Source organism: Labrus mixtus, chromosome 24 (assembly GCF_963584025.1).
Source record: "Labrus mixtus chromosome 24, fLabMix1.1, whole genome shotgun sequence".
NCBI classification, from domain to species: domain Eukaryota; kingdom Metazoa; phylum Chordata; class Actinopteri; order Labriformes; family Labridae; genus Labrus; species Labrus mixtus.
Genome location: NC_083635.1, coordinates 4063944 through 4081450, shown reverse-complemented (window position 1 = coordinate 4081450; position 17507 = coordinate 4063944). Strand labels below are relative to the sequence as shown.

The 17507-nt window shown below is 43.4% G+C and overlaps 1 protein-coding gene across 3 annotated transcripts in view; it reads left to right on the top strand.

Moving 5' to 3' along the window:
- LOC132959274 (nck-associated protein 5-like) overlaps positions 1-17507 on the top strand; it is a 124072-nt gene that overhangs the window by 81905 nt on the left and 24660 nt on the right. For all 3 annotated transcript variants that reach the window (XM_061032158.1, XM_061032159.1, XM_061032160.1), the window contains 5 exons: positions 5314-5404; positions 8689-8859; positions 11048-11116; positions 12940-12978; positions 13248-13367. In XM_061032158.1, the coding sequence (XP_060888141.1) occupies positions 5314-5404; positions 8689-8859; positions 11048-11116; positions 12940-12978; positions 13248-13367 (490 nt within the window). The remainder of the gene's footprint in view (positions 1-5313; positions 5405-8688; positions 8860-11047; positions 11117-12939; positions 12979-13247; positions 13368-17507) is intronic.

The window sequence follows — 17507 nt, the reverse complement described above, 5'->3', positions numbered from 1 at the left end:
AAGCATTGGCCCCCGGATGGCCTCGTGTCAGCCGGACAAACAGGTTATTGTTCTGCCTATATCATTTGAGCAGCTTGAGGATTTTCCAATTGCTCACTGGTCAAATCTGATTAGAGGGTATTGGTCAACCTGAGCTTTTGACAATGCTGATAAAGTGAGAGTGTATGGAGAGTCAGAGAGGGAAAGCTGACACATTTCCACCAATATCTGGCACTTTTCTATTATTTGGCCCTCAAAAACATCTTTCTTGTGAAGGTGAAATGTTGAGATTCTTGTTATATCTAGTTTTGTGACTCTGATCCCAAAAACTCTCTTTGCTGAAATTTGCATTACTCTTTGATTTGTTTCATGGCGAAAGCTCAGACAAGATAGGAGATACAATGTTTTCCCCAATCTTGAGTATAAAGTCTTGTCTCCAAGTTTTCTGTGCAAAATAAAAAAGTACAAAAGTCCAAGCTTTTATATTTAATTCAAATACATACAGTGTAGTTCATTTTCTGTTGCCAAGGAATGCTGGCAAACTTAATATCCAACCATGGCAGGGGGCATCTGCAGCTCAGTCGGGGGCCGTGAAACATACAAAGACGCAGGCGGCCATTGGCAGGAGAGTGATAACTAAAATAAACAAAGGAGCATCCTCAAACTGCGTTCAAGAAAAGTGGCACATTTGTGAGGACCATTAGAGCGAGAAGTTAGAAATGAGCGACGACCTGCGGAGATCTCTCATCGGCGTTCTGGCACGCTGCCTCTGCGTTAGCTTTTCTTGCACGGACAGTGTTGATTTTAAGGGAAGCCAAAGCCTCTTAATCACCAACGCAAACCCACACGACTGCATGCACACACAAGTACACACGCTTTGGCCGACAAACAGGGGGATCCCTGTCTTTAGTTGCGCCTTATCCCTGCAAGTCCATCCCTGATTCCCCGTCTGATCCGAGACTACCGGCCTGCTTGTCTCTCAGCAGGGCTCCTTCTCCCTTGGAGAGGGCTTAACATGGGACATATGGGAAAGTCTTTGCCTGCCAGATCACTGTCTTTGCACAGGGCCAGTGTCGGATAATGACACACTGGAGACAGGGCAAGTAGAGAATGAGAACAGGCATGACTCCGTGTGACCCGGCCATGAGACCGGCCATGCTGTGTGTCGATTGAGTGAAAAGCACTCAGGCTTATATGATGAGCGCATGGCCTATTTTAGCCCAGAGACCCACATTTCAGCAATAGCGTCTGGGTCATTTTATAGCACTGTGAGAGCGGCGAGAGTGTTGGCTGTGCAGTCGGATGTCTCTTCATATGGAGATCAGGGATGTGTGCACAGTGTTTCTTGCACTTTTCCGGAGAAATGGCCGTGTCAAGAGTGGTGAAAAACTCAAGATGGGGTAAGTTTTGAGAGAGGTTTGGAGTCCTTTGATCTTTCTCAGGTGTGTGAAGGAATTTGTCGTTGACGGTCGGGGCTGTGTAAAGCCAGAGTTTTCATGAATAGAAAGGCTTATGAATAAAACGCCGCTTCGTTTGAAGTCTTGAAGTCATTGTGACCTTTGACGACTAAAGAGGAAGAAGAAAGAGAAAGTTATTTGTATGTCATGCAGTCGGAGAGAGAGGCGGCGCAGCATTTCACCTCTAATTGCCCGGCGTGTTCTGATGATGCATCACTTTGCTGAACTCACATCAAAGCTCGAGACATGTGTGCATTTTATATATGTGTGTGTGTGTGTTTTGCCTGGAGGGAAGGGGTGTGTTGTCCTGAAGATTGTCAGAGCTCAGGCTGAAAATTGATTGGACCCTTAATTGTGTTTCCTGGACTGCTGTCGAACGTCGCGTTTGAAATTCAGCTTGTGCGTCGCGAGGGTCAAGAATGTCAGAATTTGCTTTCGCAGGCACATACGCCGCTTTAAAAGACACACACACACACAGATGCTCGTCCTTCTCTCTCTCTCCTTCACTGAATGATGCTTTCAATAGGTCGTTGGAAAGCACTTTGAGATTAATCACATTATCACTGAGCGAGACTATGTTTTTTATGTAAAGTAATGCTCTGTCATCTGGGAGTTATATTCCATCCATCATGCGCATTTAGCCCACTCTCTCTCACACATTTAAATAGGTTTTAGGTGAATGAATATACAGTTATGACAAATCACACTGTTTATTTTATGGGATGTTTTCCTGGAAACGTATCTCATTTTGTCCTCAGCTGAATTTACTGCCTTTGAAACACACATTTGATTATTTTAATGCACTTTTTTAAAGCTTTTGAAAGACTTTTTAACGACTTATAAGTGCTTTGATTGGAAAGAAAGCGGTGCTAAATAACATTATAAGTGGTTTGTCAGTGTTTGTAATCAGCGCCATATCAATAGTGATTACTGAGGGGTAATTGTCCAGAGCTTACTTATTTGTGGTGTTGGGCTGCTTGAGTTAGCAAAGAAAATGATGTTGTTACTAGTTGGTGGAATCTTTTATTCCAGACACTTTAATGTAATATATCACAGAGTTTTAAACATTACATTTGGATTGGAAGTTTGTGGTGGACTTCTAAATGTTAGCTTAAAGATTTTATGATGCCTATATTTGAAAATAGAGACTATGACTTCCAATTGGGCTTTGCCATTAAGCCTGAAAAGTTTCCCAGCACCACCACCAAAATAAAATTTTTCTCCATCACCTGCCTCCACTTGAAGTTAAAAACAAGGCATTTCCAGAGCTCCTTGACTCTACTAAGACTCACACAAAGGCCCCATTCTGGTGAACAAGAATGCTACGAACCCCCTTTAAACCAGCTGAAACACCACACCCAGAGACCCCCCCCTCCTCCTCCAACCACAACATGAGGAAGCAGGCAGGCCGAGGCATCAAAGTGCCACCGCCACTTGGTAATGCAAAGGTCATTAAGGTCTCGCCCGTCACAGTGAGCACGCCGGGAAGTTTGTCTGGAAGTTAAGAAGGTATGGCTGTGTGTATATGGCCACAACATCAACAAAAGCAAATGCTCAAATCGTTCATTTCATTTTGCATTAATCGGTTCCCTGGCTCATTTGGCACATGTTTTCATTCATTTTCGCTCCATCTGTTGGCTCGCCTGATGATTATTTCAGCTATTCCACATTTCAGGTTTAATTCTTAAACTCCCTCATTTAGATATTCACCCCGCATGGTCCTCACAATTGTCCTGCTGGCCGCATGTTCCTGATTATTGCTGAAAAAAAGAAACGACTAAACGATTAACAAATGGGCAATATGGGACTTTTCTGAACCATTTACCAAGATTTAATTGGGGTCAAAAGATATTTCCCATTGGCAAAAGATGGATATAATTTTACTTTTTTCTTTTACAGAATTAGATGCCCCTCTCATATCTGTATTGTGTATACAGCCAATTAGCTTAGCTTAGCACAGAGACTCTAGACTGGGAGAAGCAGCTAGCATGGCTTTTTCCAGGGGTGCCTCAATCCTTTATCTCTAAAGCTTAATAATTCACATCTTATATCTTGCCAATTCAATGCTTTCAAATCAAAGAGAAAAAAACAATTCTCTTTGGTTTTATTATTTTTTATATATATTTTTTTATAGTGATGACTTCCTGTATATGTCTGTGGGTTAAGCCGCATGGTGAACATGAGGCTCCATTCCTCCTTCACACCAGGAGTGTTGTTAAATGACCTCCAGAGTTTTCTTTAAGATCACCAGGGATTTACCTGTCAGAACAAAAAGCTGCGTGACCTGGCAGTCATGATAATACACACAAGGGCTCTACCTGTAGGTGGTCAACTGCCCAAATCCCCTCTGTCCAACAGCTACCCCCTGCTTGCCATGCTGATCATGCCTGTCAGCCAGTCCTTGACCCTGTGGCAGAGCATCCGGACACCAAAGCTTTCTCTGTCACGTCCTCTTTGCTCTATAGGTTGTGCCGATTAAGGCCAGCATTTAAAGTAGGAACTGGAGCAATCCGCCTGCTTCTTTGACTGTTCAGTCTGCAGCGAGCGGCCTGATTACACCCGGCTTTATGGCTCAGCCTGGACAGATGGTGCGGCCTCTGCTGCCCTGCCCCTGCCTGCGTTCATTTTCCCTCACTGTCATTCATCAGTCAAGGCTAATCAGTGGAACACCCTAACCAGGAAATTATTAGAAAAACACAGCATGTTATGTATTTCCACATTCTTCAAAGCTTTTGTTGATTTGAAGTGTTATCTTGAAGTTCAGCGTCACAGCTTTACTTACAGAATTGCTATGAATTTTCTGAAGTATATTAAAGTCAAACGTTCCTACCAAACTCAACTCCAAAGAGAAGCATTTTCAACCAACCCCCTTTTTGGTCTTGTTTGACTTCACTATGAATAAAACCAGTCGAAGAAGAAGAAGATGGAAATCAGTTTCATGAAATTCAGATGATTCCCACTTGACATTGTCAAAGCTTCTTTTGTTGGGTTCTTCCTTTGTAACAGTGCCACTGTCCCTCTACATCCACTGGTTCTCCTAAGTTTCATCGTATTATTTTCTGTTTACATGATCTCATCTTGGTCCAACATTGTCTTATCTGCTCCTGTGGTACTCATTTTTTTCTGAATCAGAAAGATAATATCAGGTCAAAGGTCTCCCTGCAGCTCCAGGGATACAGATACCATGTGGTTCCCATTCAGATAGAAATAAGCAGAGGCATTTCAACATACACTCTTCGTCAACTGTTTTGCATGCAGCTTGCAGCGCGAGCGGCACAAAGCAGAAGATTGTTTGTCGCAGAGCATGTCGTGTAGGCCAAGGTCGCTCGCATTGGTTTTTGCTGCTGTGATTGCTCTTAATTCAAATGTTCATTGGACACACGTGCAGCCGCACAAACCGACAAAACCCCAAACAAAAAGTCGGTAAGGACTGTGTTTGCACATTTTGTTCTCAGTCCAGTCATTTGCAGTGTTCCCTGCATTGTTAGCCGAGCAGAAGTGTGGGATTCAGTCCAAAAAAAAAAATACCACTCATCCATCTTGTATCTCTGGCACGGACTCAGTCACATTGTCTTTTTCTTCATGGGCCCCGTTTGTGGTTGTGTTGGTGTGTTCAGGCTGATGGAAAGTGTAAAAATACACAGCTGAGGGGTGCGACAATGCTTTTCAAATAACAAACACCTACTGAATTTATCAACTTATTCGAATGTTTGAGGGGGCAAATTTGAGACTCCAAAGTCTTTCAAGCAGCTGATGGTTCTGGAATCACGTCATTGTTAGATTTAACCAAATCGAAAAAAAAAAACACCAGCATGAATTATCAAGCGCCTTTAAAGCCCCATTTTAAAACAGCACCGATGTGTGTTTTTGTGTGCAGGATGGAAGAGACGGTGCGGTCGCTGCTGCAGAATCAGGGCGTCCTGGAGCAGACTGCCGTGGACACGGTGGACATCATGAAGGCCTACAAGGTAAAAACACCATCCTGTGAGGGTCTGTTGCTTTTCCTGTGTTCAATAAATGAAGCTAATAGGGAAAGTAATGGAAACGTTCAAGAGAGAAAGTGTAAAGGAGCCAATGCAAGTTCACTAATAACAAATAGTTCTTCATGAACTGACTGGTTTGTCAGTAGTGTTTCTGGTAGGTATCAACTTCTGTGTTCATGTCCGTCTTCCCCCTCAGACATCCGCGCTGTAGAATAAAGCCAGACTGATCCGAGGTGAAACGCTCACAGCTGACCCTGTTACATAATAGAAATAGCTGCTGGGATTGAGCACAGAGGCAGAAGAATAAGTAATACTGCGAATTTCTGAAGGACGGGGTCACCTCTGGGGTCACACTGTTCAATTTGGAGCTCAGCATGTTTACACGGTGCTGTGTTAGCGCTACAACGCCTCAGTCTGTTTATCCGCAGTGTGATGTTACTCATTCCCACGTTTTGAGAGCCTTTACCACGGAAGAAGAGAAGTTGCTTTCCCTCTAACCATTCCTCGACTTATTAAAGTATGTATGCAGCGTCTATGCTTCTTTACATCTGCAGAAATCCGAACTTTTCCATCACACTAGAACCAGAGGAGAACTTTCCGTAATACAGCAAGCCATGTTGTCATCTTTAGCATCAACGACTGTAATGAAGAGCTCCAGGGAATTCACCAAAAGGGCATCTCTAATTCAGCAAGTGAGCAATAAAAAGAGCGTCATTATAGATGACTGCACACCTTCATCACCATGAATAACAGCCCACGAAGAGATGCAGAGAAAGTCTCTGAGTTATGCGCGCAAATAAAAGTGGGCAGAAGAAAAAAAAGGAGTGCTATAAAATTAAATGTCAGCTCCTTTACTGCTTTCTATGCAGTGAGGGTGAGAGGGTTGAGTAACATGGGATTAAAAGCCGTGTTAGACTGAGGTGCAAAAAAACATGGCTAGACAGACCGCTGAAGACAATGTGAATGTGTCAGTATGCAAATCATGCAAATGGTGTTATCTGTACACAGGCATTCTTTTCTGGGTGATATTAAGGAGAAGCAGAATGACAACTATTCCAAACGAATCAGTATGTTTGGAAAATGGAGGCAACTACTCTTGATTTTGTCAGTGTTTTCAAGAGGTTTGTTTTCCCCCTCATGTTTAGAACTGACCTTTTTTGAAGACCTTATTGTCCCAGACGTAGAGATACTTAGTCTACATGTATCACAGTGGACGGACATTGTCAAAGAGAGTAAACTTGGAGGGTTTTTTTTTTTTAAATGTATTTCCCAGTTGCTGTGTCCCCGAGCACTCTCTGTACCTACGCCGCGCTCCTGCAGCAGCTGTATTCTGTGTATTCAGCAGACAAACTCAATAACTTGAAAGGGCAGCGGGAGGGACAAGGTCCCCTCCCCTCTCCGACTCCACACTCTCTCTGCGGAGATTATTAGCGAGCCCTTTAACGCCGTCTGATGAGCAGTCCCTCAGACTTCACAGCGCCTCCAAAAAGCAAACAAAAGCAGACTTAAAAAAGCGTGACTTTAAAGCATTGCCTTGAACACAATTGTCTGATGGAATCAAGCAAGATTGAAAACCTAATATGTGTTTAGAGGAGATTGGATCAGGCTGAAAACAAAGTGCCTGGAAGGACATTATATCCAATTCCTATTAGGGGAGAGACGCTTGTTCTGTGCTGCATTTGGACTTATAAAAGACATCCATTAGCGCCGCTAACTTGGTCCGGCACATTAACCGCTGAGATATCTTCAGGTTTGACAATAATCTGTCAGCCAGGAATGAAAAATGTAAAGTGTGTGCACAGTGATGTATCACACTCAGAACAACTGAATACCTCTTTGTCATGTAGAGAAAAGCCGCCATTACTTCAGTCATGTCAGAGTCAGCCTAACTCCCTCTCGATGCTGCTATAGGACACAATACTGCACATATTGTTAGAGGGGATTTGTAAGTGAATAGCTGGGGAAGTGATGAATTTGTAATGTATTAGAGAACTGATGCATTTATCAGTTTAAGGTGTACTTTTCATTCTTTTTTTTTTCATGCTTGCTCCAAGGGTTCCCAATCTGAGGGTCAGGGTCCCTAATAGGGGTCATACGATCAATCTTAAGGGGTTTTGACGTCATTTATTGGACAAGGAGTAAAAAAAAAAAAAGATTTTGACACTCAAATGAGTTCCCCTTGTCCAGATTCTTTCTCTAATGTTCGCTCTTACTTCATCATCTTTGGACAGTATCTCTTCCCCCGGGTCCTTTTAGTTATTCAAAAGAAACAATTTGGGAGATTAAACTCAAACGACACTCTAAAGTATTCAACCTCTGACACCTAGAATATACAATTTCTAAATGTATGCCAGTATGTAACACTGGGAACTAAAAGTTTAGTCAATGCGGTGCCTCTCTTTTTTTTTTTTTGTATTGTGTGATTGTGCATCGCTGTGACTCATCTTACAGCTATTCAGATGAGTCAATCTGAGCGTTTTACTGGAGAAAACCACTTTTTTTTACTTGAACTGCCGTCAAATCACAGACACGTTTGACCTGTGAAGGTTGGTCACGGCCACTGCTCTCATCTTTAAAACACAGAAAGAGGCATGAAGAATACCAATCATTCTTTCACCAAACCCAAGGTGACTTCTTAAATTCTCTTTTTTACCTGAACACACAAATACGCTGCAGCTTTCTCTCTTCAAACTGGGGTTCTGAATTAGTGCATACTTGAGGTGCCAAACAATCCTCCAAGACAGGGGGATAATAACTTGAGCATGACAGTTAGCGGAGTTTTCTCCCTGCCGCTCGTTGCTAGCCAGACACAGCCTAATTAGTAGCTAATTATTACCATAGTTAATTATCACAGATGCAAGGAAGCCAGAAAGGAAAATACCTCAGGAGAACAGAGACAGAGGAGAAGATAGCTGGCACAGAGACTGAGGAAGAAAGAGAGGCGGATATTCAGAGAAGGGGAGATTCTGATCCCCGTAATACTGACGAGACGGGAGACCTCAAGGTCACCGTCGTTCTATGGAAAACGAGTGAAACATGATTAGGGATTATAGGACGTTTTGGAGCTCTGTTGTCCCGTCTGCCCGTCTGATCCTTTCGCCTTTTTACTCTCTCCTTCCCTTTGATTTCTTGAGCTCCTTACTTTGGTCGTACCTCACTTTTAAGCGCCTTCTTCCCATCTGCTCTGTTTTTTTTTCTCCACTTCTTCTTCTTGCCAACCCTCTCCTTCTACCTCTCCTCTAACCTCTTTCCTTTTGTCTGCTCGGCAGGATAAACTCTCAGAGGAAGTGCGGAAGCAGCAAGGCAGCCCCGGAGAGAACGGCTCCCCGCAGGCGCCTCAGACGGAGCCAGACTCCGGGAGCGCCGATCCTGATGCCAGCCAATCAGAGGACGACAAAGACAAAACCACGCCCCTCCTGGATCGCCTCAAGGCCCTGGAGGTAACCACCTTTTTTTTTTCTTTTTTTTTCTATCTCTCCTCCTTGTCTCCCCCTTCGTTTTCCTTCGTCCCCACCTCTCCCAGCCACCTCTCTCTTTCCTTTGTGGCCGGCTTTGTCTGCCAGTTGTCAAGAGTCCCTTGCTCAGTTGCGTCTGAATGCATGACAGCTCATCAAACTCTCCCCAGTCTTCTCCGTTTGGAGAGCAAAGTCATCCTGAGAGGAGTCGCTAGGGCCTTAGGCTCTACTCCAGCTTTGGTTTGTTTTCCTCGGCGCGCCGGGATTTGAGCTGCTCGCCGCCAAGAGCCGAGAGCAACAGATCCATGCTGATTGTTTTGTTTTGTTTTCTGTACTGAAGCCACTGGACACACATTCTCTTAGATCTCCGCAGCAATTAAAGACTTTCAGACTTGATTAAATCCAGCCACCAGGCTTCTTAAGAGGCTTCCTGTGGCTTTTAGATGTTGACATGTCGTCTAGCCTCGTCCTAAATCAAGTAAAAATCCTCAAACCACAAGTTAGTAATAAAGCAAACTAATAAACAAGACAGTAAATGAGAAGCATTTATTCAGAGATATGAGGATCTCTCAGTGCAAACATACAAAGAAAAACATGTGAAAAGAGTGTAGTATTCTTTTTCCCTTTCTTGTCTCAATTAGGCGAATGCTTCCCCAATAAAAAATAGTCCCTAATTACAGCAACGCGGCAGGTAATTTACCTGTTGCTCCTCAGCCGTGAGTTATCTTCCAGCGCTGATGAATCACACTACCCAAACATTACCTTTGAAATGGCTTTATCAAAAGTTATCTGCCATTTTGTTCCACTCATGATGGATGCGCGGCCGGCCACAGCGGCTAGGACGAAAGCCGAGGCGATTCATCACCAGCCCTGGGTCGTGCATAAACTCATCTGACACTAAGTAAGCACCGCCCGGCTCTCATTTCTCCTGCTCATCTGATACGGGTCATTAAGTTGTCTGGCCACACTGTGGTCTGTAAAGTGGGCTTTAAATGAATACACACGGAGACGGAGGAGAAATGCCTGCTGGTCATCTTACTTGTTAAGTGGGGAGAGAGCGGATGCTTTAATTAGCCATGTGCCCTCATCATTTCCTAACATCATGCTTTATATTTAAGCACATGAACCTAAATGCGGTGACTAAAGCTTTAATAGTGGGGTGGCCTAACTATTGCACCAACTTATGCAGGGGTGGGGGGGGCCTTGATAAAGAAGTTCTAAGTGATTGTTTTCTTCAGATCTTGACTTATTGGTTTGGGGATAACATCGCTGGTTTTCTGAGATTACAAATTAATTTCAGCCGCTTTCTCGAGATCTTGAGAAATGAACTCTTCGCCATGGGGGAGCCAGCGCTGTCGTCCAGAGGAAACAAGATAAACAAGTCGAGAGCTCAAGAAAACAACGGCGATGTATTAATCACAGGAACAGAGTCTAATAAAATGGAGCGGCTGAATGTCCCCTTAGGGCTTCCATACCATTAAGAGTACCAACAAAAGAAATGTGAAACTCTTAAAAGTCACAAAAAGCTGCAGGAAGCCTCTTGCAACCATGCTCAATAAGTTGGAATGAACTTAAGCCCCGCCTCTGATTTGGTGGAGGTGGGATTTGAAAGCATGATGAAGCTCTTTTTAATGACCTTTTCCATTGCTTACATTTGCACTAACACCCACGTTATGATCCTTCCATTAGTCAGTGTTTCTTCCTGGTCGGGGTATTTTGAGTGTTTTGGGTTGTAATTACACTCCCCATGTTTCCTTCATGGGATCTGTAGTTTCTACTAAAGGCCACAGGGCCCGACTGACAGCTCCTAATATGCCGTCTGCCTCTGACAAATGGGAAACTCCCCGCGATCAATAGGCCGACGCCTCATCTCCGTGAGCGCGGAGGAGGTATTCCTATTAGAGTCTGAACTCCAAATGGCTAGCTGCCGCCCCAAAGTTCAGCAACACAACTTCCATCCCCTTGACCTTTCTCCTCGCGGCTCTTGGTACATTTTTTATCAGCCGTGACGCTTTAACGTCGACATCTGACCTTTGTGAAGCAAGCCCCGTCTTTGCTTGATTGCCGCTTGCGTCTCCATTGTTGATGCATCAAATGTAAGCCAACGTCACGGGGAGGTTCCTGCTGCGTCGAGGTGTCTGACTCAGTGTTTGTGTGTGTGTGCGTTCCGCAGGAGCGAAACTCTACGCTGGCCTCGGAGAACGAGAGCCAGAGGGAACAGTACGAACGCTGTCTCGACGAGGTGAGTGTTTACCTCGTCAAGGTCGACTCGACAGATGTTTTACTCACCTTGAGGAAATCCTCAAGTTTTGTTTTGTGCAGTTTGTTTCCACTCCATGTGAGCAGAATTAGTAAAGTTCGGTGTAAGATGAAGGTTTTAATGAGGTCCTCCAACGCACTCAAACCTTTTCCCACAGGTCAGCAATTTCCTTTAACCGCAGTTCGAAGGAGGCCAACAGGAATCGCTGATATTAACAATGAGTTCAGAGAACAGTGTCTCCCACGTTCAGACACCATAATATCCCACCTCTTACCTAAGTGAACTTCAAAACAAACATTTATGTTATGATTTATGTTTAAACCAGGATTATTGTTTTTCTGGTTAGTTTGTACATTTCTGTGTTTCCTCAGTTAGCGGGTCTTTGTTTGACTCCTGGCCTCGAGCAGCAGCTGCACAAAGACTAAAAACATTTAAACGGTCAGCTAAGGTAACGTTATCAAACGGTGGTTTTAGTTTTTCCATCCAGATTGGATTGATTACCTTTTTTAAAAAGGAGTGCTGGATGATTTGTGTTTTCTGTTTTCTTGACGAGATGTGATGACGAACACGTCGACGCGGCGTCAATGCATGCACAAGTGGCCCATTTCCTTCGCAGAGTTCGAAGGGTTAACAGTGAAAACACATGGTTGTTGTTGTTATTTGCAGGCAGGGTTCATGTTGTTTAGAAGATGAGCTGTTAAATAACCTCAACCCGATGTGAGCTGGTGTTGCAGGAGCAATGTTTTTTACGTAACAATGGCACTTGTGCGCCCTGCGGTTATTTGCGCGAGCTTGATAAGTGCTGTTTAGAGAGCCACATGAGGGGAATAAAGCAGGCTGTTGGCTGAATCACTCCATAAAAAGGCGGGGGGGGGGGGGGTACGACCAGCGGGGACAAGTTGCCCAATTTGTCCTGGAACCAACCAGCTCAGCAGACCATGGTGAAGTGCCCGAGGGCGGGAAAGACGGGCGAGAGAAGGAGAAAAAGAGAGAGGAAGGAGTGTAGAAATAAAAAAAAATGGAGAGGGAGAATTTCGCGATAGAGCTGTGTTGGAGTTTCCTTGTGTTGCATTCTGGGTAAAAGTAGCCTCCTTTCTGCTTCTTTGCCCTCATTAAAACAGCTCGCCTCGACTGTGTTGTGTTTGCTCGTCATTTCTATCCTGTGTGGTTGACTTTTGTGGAAGGAGGGTTGTAATGATCCCGTTTTGACGACGAAGGCTGCACACAGAAACAGTGTGGAGAGGTGATTATCTTTTTATGTTCCGCCAGCTGCTTGTCTAGATTCCACCGTGTGGCCGAGCTCATTTGTAGCCTAATTACTTGTGTCAAAGTCAAACAATAAGTTCTCCACTGAACCAGGGTTTGGTTTCAGCTGCGAGCGGCGACCTGCGGTTCCACAAGCACGGCTCATTTCACCGTATTTACTCTCATCTCTCCTCATTCAATAAACGAGAGCGAGGGCGCTCAGCAAACGCCGATGTGGCTTCACACGGTATTAATGAGCAATCAATGGGCGGTAATCGGAGACGCTTCTGAATGGTGCTGCGGTCTGGAGGGAGGGCGGCTGTGAGCTTCTACATCTGTTAATATCAACATTAAGAAGGGAGAGTTAGATAAGGTAGAAGACATGCGCATACAGTACCACTTGAACTCGTGATAAATCATCTTATGTGTCGATTAGCTGGGGACTAAGTCTACAGTCTACAGAGGCCTGTGAGGGTCAAAAGAGGTTAAAAAAAAAAAAAAGACATGTAAAACAACCAAGGAGCATTCGATGACGCCATGTTTTTTCCGTCTTTTTTCAGGTTGCAAATCAAGTCGTGCAGGCGCTCCTCACCCAAAAGGTTTGTTTCTTCTTTTCATCTTTTTTTTTTCTTGCTTCTTGTGTGACAAAAGTGAAAAATTCTGAAAATGAAATTTAAAAAATACATAGGGCAGTAAGAGTAAACATATCCTTTTTTTCTATTTAAATCATTGTCCAATTATTTTATTTTGATAGCAATATGATCGTCGCTGCTGCATTAACTGTGTCTCTTTTTTTCCCTTTGTATTAACATATAGACTCAATATATTTGACATTTCCCGAACGCTCCCTCTGTTTCTGTCCCCTCAGGATCTGAGAGAGGAATGTCTGAAGCTTCGAACTCGTGTGTTCGACCTGGAGCAGCAGAATCGGGCGCTGAGCGTTTTGTTCCAGCAGCGGATCAAACCTGCATCTGACCTGCTTCTCCAGGTACGCTGGCCACACGACAGCCACGGGTTGGAGGGGGTGTTGATCCTTGCATCTTATTACAATCTACAACTTCAGCTGGAGAAGCCAGATTCAAACTGGTTTTATACCTGAGATCTGCTTCCTCAATCTCATGCGGTCCAAAGAAGAAAACACAGTACAGGCGCTGCTACAATGAAACTCTTCAATGACATCATGAATGCCATTTCCTCAAAAAGGAAGCCAGTGCGATCGACGAACAGAGAAGTTGCTCTCAACGTTGTCTAGAGGAGTCTAAATTAACCTCAAAGCGAGCCTTGCAAACAAAACTGAGGGTTAAATTGGTCCTGGGCCAAAAGGATTCTTTAAAGGTTATTTATTCTAAAATAACAGACTCATGAACATACATTTAAAGTATTACCTTGTCATTTACCCGTACTTCTATAAAACCTTCTGCTCAATCTCAGCATGCACTCCACTGAGCAGCAGCTCCTCCAGTAAACAAGGCCGGCCGCTCATTCTCATGCATTTGAAGTTGTTTTTCATTTGTTATTAAACTGCTCCGGGGTCTCAGCCGGGAGATCGAGGCTGCAAAGCAGACTGTAAGTACTTTGATTTAGAATACAGAGAAGAGGCGGCAGAGCAACTTTTACATCTTGATCCATTGCCCTCTCTCTCTTTCATCAGAAGCTGTTTTTGTTTTTTGAAGCAAAGATGAAGGAACACTTTTTTTCTACAGCCATAGAAGCTCATTCTTGGTTTGCAGGAGAGCACTTTTTATTATCTTTTAAGTTTCCATTTGAGGGTTTTGAAAACTACTGCTGCGTCTGAGTTCCTGAAACTTTTATAGAAGCGCCTAACCAAGGAAATACTTGAAATGTTATGCTAGGAATGCAGCTTGGAGACTTTGCTAAAAGTTTGCAGCATGAGTACTATTGATTTACCTGATGCGGCACCTTGTCGGCATCAAATGCTGCAAAACAAAAAATGAGGATTGAACCATCTGACTGTGACGACTGCACATATTTTCTCCACAAATCTTACATTCTGGTGTTTTGAAAGGCTTAAATTTGCTTCAGTTCATCTCGGAAAAACAACAATCTACTAAAAAGTGAACGTCTGTGTATTCCTGCAGGATTTTTAGTCTTTAAGACAGACAAACCTGCCATTTTATGCTTCACCCTCATATCGTCCACAGTGATGTAGTAAGAAAGGGCAACAAGGCCGGTTTGAAACGTAGGCTTTTCATAATTGTGCAAATTACCGCTGCCAAAAAAGAAAGAAAGAAGAGAGAAATGAAGGAGAAGTAGCTGTCAGTCCATCGAGACGAGAAAAGAGAGGACGCAAGCAAGAGTAGATAAGGAGCGAAGTAAAGGACAGGAGGGTGAAAATGGAGAGGGATGAGACAGTAGAGAAGCATGTGGCGCCGAGGCGACATGCAGGAAGAGGTGAAAAAGTGAGGGTAAAATAAGAAGAGGCAGACAAGGTAGATAACTGGATTTTTTTTTTTTGTTTTAAAGAAGGAGAAAAAGAGAAATAATACGGCTATTGGTGTTTTGTATAGCTCTCAGTCAGTTCCAGGTACTTCCACGGCCATTATTGGACAGGCAGGGACATTGTCAAGTGAAGCTGCAATATAAAAGGCTTGAAGAGGGATATTGATGAAACCACTGCGGGGACCAAGAGGCGCAATCTAGTCTGAGACGCGAATTAAGGCCGAGACTCGCTGTCATTCCTTTTTTTTTTTTCTCCCCCTCTCACTGGCACGATCCAGCTCAAAAGACACTTTTATATTTGTGTGTTTTCCGCGTCCACATTTTGACACATTTCATGACGCAAACATGAAGAGGAACCTTTTTTTTTTTTTTTTTTTTATGGCTCGTTACTCAATAATGACATTTTCACCATGCACAGGTGATTCAGTGTAAGAATTAATCACAAACGATAGCCCGCTGCGCCGGATGATCTGTTCATCCGTTATGAGTTTGTAGAGTGGGAGAGCTGTTTCAAAACATCTATAATTAACGCCATGACGGCACACTGACACTTCCAACTGATTATTTCAGAGATATCTTTTATCTGTCTTATATCCGGCTGAAGGTGCTTTATTGAATCCATGAATTAACCCAAATGAAGGATCTGCTTTGGATAATCACTGCAGGTCCATAAAAAAAGCAATACATTTAAAAATACACAAAGGGGAAATATCTGAATTTTTTTGAAAAATTGTACGAAAATATATAATATTTATGTATTGTAAAAGCAAGCTACAGTATGGGATGGCTGACTGGAGAGAGCCGGAAACAGCTAGCTTGGCTCCGTCCACAGATAAAACTATTTATGACGATCAAAGCTTCTAAACACTGATTATCTTTAAAGGTGAACCATTTCAGATGAAACACCTTTGTTATAAAGCTCCAAAAGTTGTTGCTACATGTAGGATTTGTTTTTCCTTGGTAGCCCTGGAAGCTTTTTTCAGAATGAATGCTAAGCTAACCCATCTCAGTATTCAAAAATGCTTCCAATGCTTCTGCTGTTTTCTTTCTTTCTTTCTTTCTTTCTTTCTTTCTTTCTTAAATGGTGCACTCCCTTCTACTTGAACCAAAATACACCCTCGCATAACTACAAACAAATTTCCCATCCCACTCACAGAATCTCTCATGAAAATGTGAAAATAATTATGGAGCGTTTTCATTTCTTTGCTGTGCTGGAGCCTGGAGCAGGGGGGGAGACTTAATCACCAATCAGAGTGTACTATTTCCCATCTGGCTCTGGACCTTTTGCTTATCAGTAATTAAACGTTCCCTTGGTTCCCAGTGGGCATCTTCAGTTCCTCTGATAAAGGACCATAAAGCTTTTCATGGTGATTACACCGTGCACCGTCTTCGCCTTCAGCTCGATTGGTATGACTCCCAAAGTGGCATGTATCATTTTAGATGAAAATAAAATCAGACTTCTACCTTTTCAGAAAAAAAAAAAAAAGAGTTGTTTTCTCGAACCAAGTGCTATTCACAAGCCAAGGGAAAATAACTGGTGTGCAGTCCTATCCACTTATGCTGTTTATCAAATATGACAGGAAAGTGGCAATTGAGTCGGCCATTACTGGGACAAATCCTCAGTGTTTTCTCTGCTGCTTCAGGGCCCCAAGGACACAGCATGAACGCCATGACCTCATTACTGCTCGTGCTATTTGGTTGTTTGTGTTCCTAAACACGGGCTGCAGCCACAACCGCCATCAAGTTAGAAATGTAAACAGAATAATGCCACTTATTCAGGATCGTGGTAAATCAATTACCCATACTTGTCTCCACCGAGTTAAAGCAGTCTGGTTATAAAACAGACTGCATTTAATACTAATGCCTCTATATGACCTAGCAAAGCAAATTCACCAACGAGAAAATGTATTGTTCCTATATTTTTATTCTTAATGTGTGAAAGAGCCACCGGGTATAGGTGTCGTATGAAACAAGTGTAGGCGTGCAGACTCAGAGAGCCTTTGTTTACACTTTTTTTCACGGATTCACAATGAGAGATGTGTTTGAGTATTAAAGGAGCACGGTTGTATATTTCATCTCATTAGGAGATAAGTGTTTGTCCACCTGGGGGCGCCAAAATCGACACAAATGCAACTTCCTCACAGGAGTTTAAAGAACATCCTCCTTGATGGGTGCTTTTTCTCTCTAGCTGCTCGTCTACCTGTGTTCATGTGTATTGATGTCTTGCAGTTCTGCTCATCCGGAACTGAGCAACTTTATTGACAGCAGCCGATACTGTAAATTTAGCTTGAAAGCTGCCTTTGCTGTTATATTCAGTTGAAAATCATAACCGCAAAAGCGAGAAAAAGTAATCCGACACAAAACCTCTCCATTAGCTTCTACGCGTTCTGTAATGTACTTATTCCAAATGTCCACCAATGGTTAACAAGAAGCCAAAGAGCTGCATGCTCTATCAGAGCACATTACAAATGTTTTTGACTTTGATCTTGGCCTTGAACCTCCAAAAGTCCAATAGCTGCACCCACGGCCTTGTCATCTGTCGTTTCCTTCATCTATCTCCCCCCCTCTCCTCGTGACCCTGCGACACTATCGACTGAATCCTTGATGAGGATGCTGAGGAGGTGAAATCCAGCACCCTACGATAAGATCAGAGCCTCCCGTGACACCT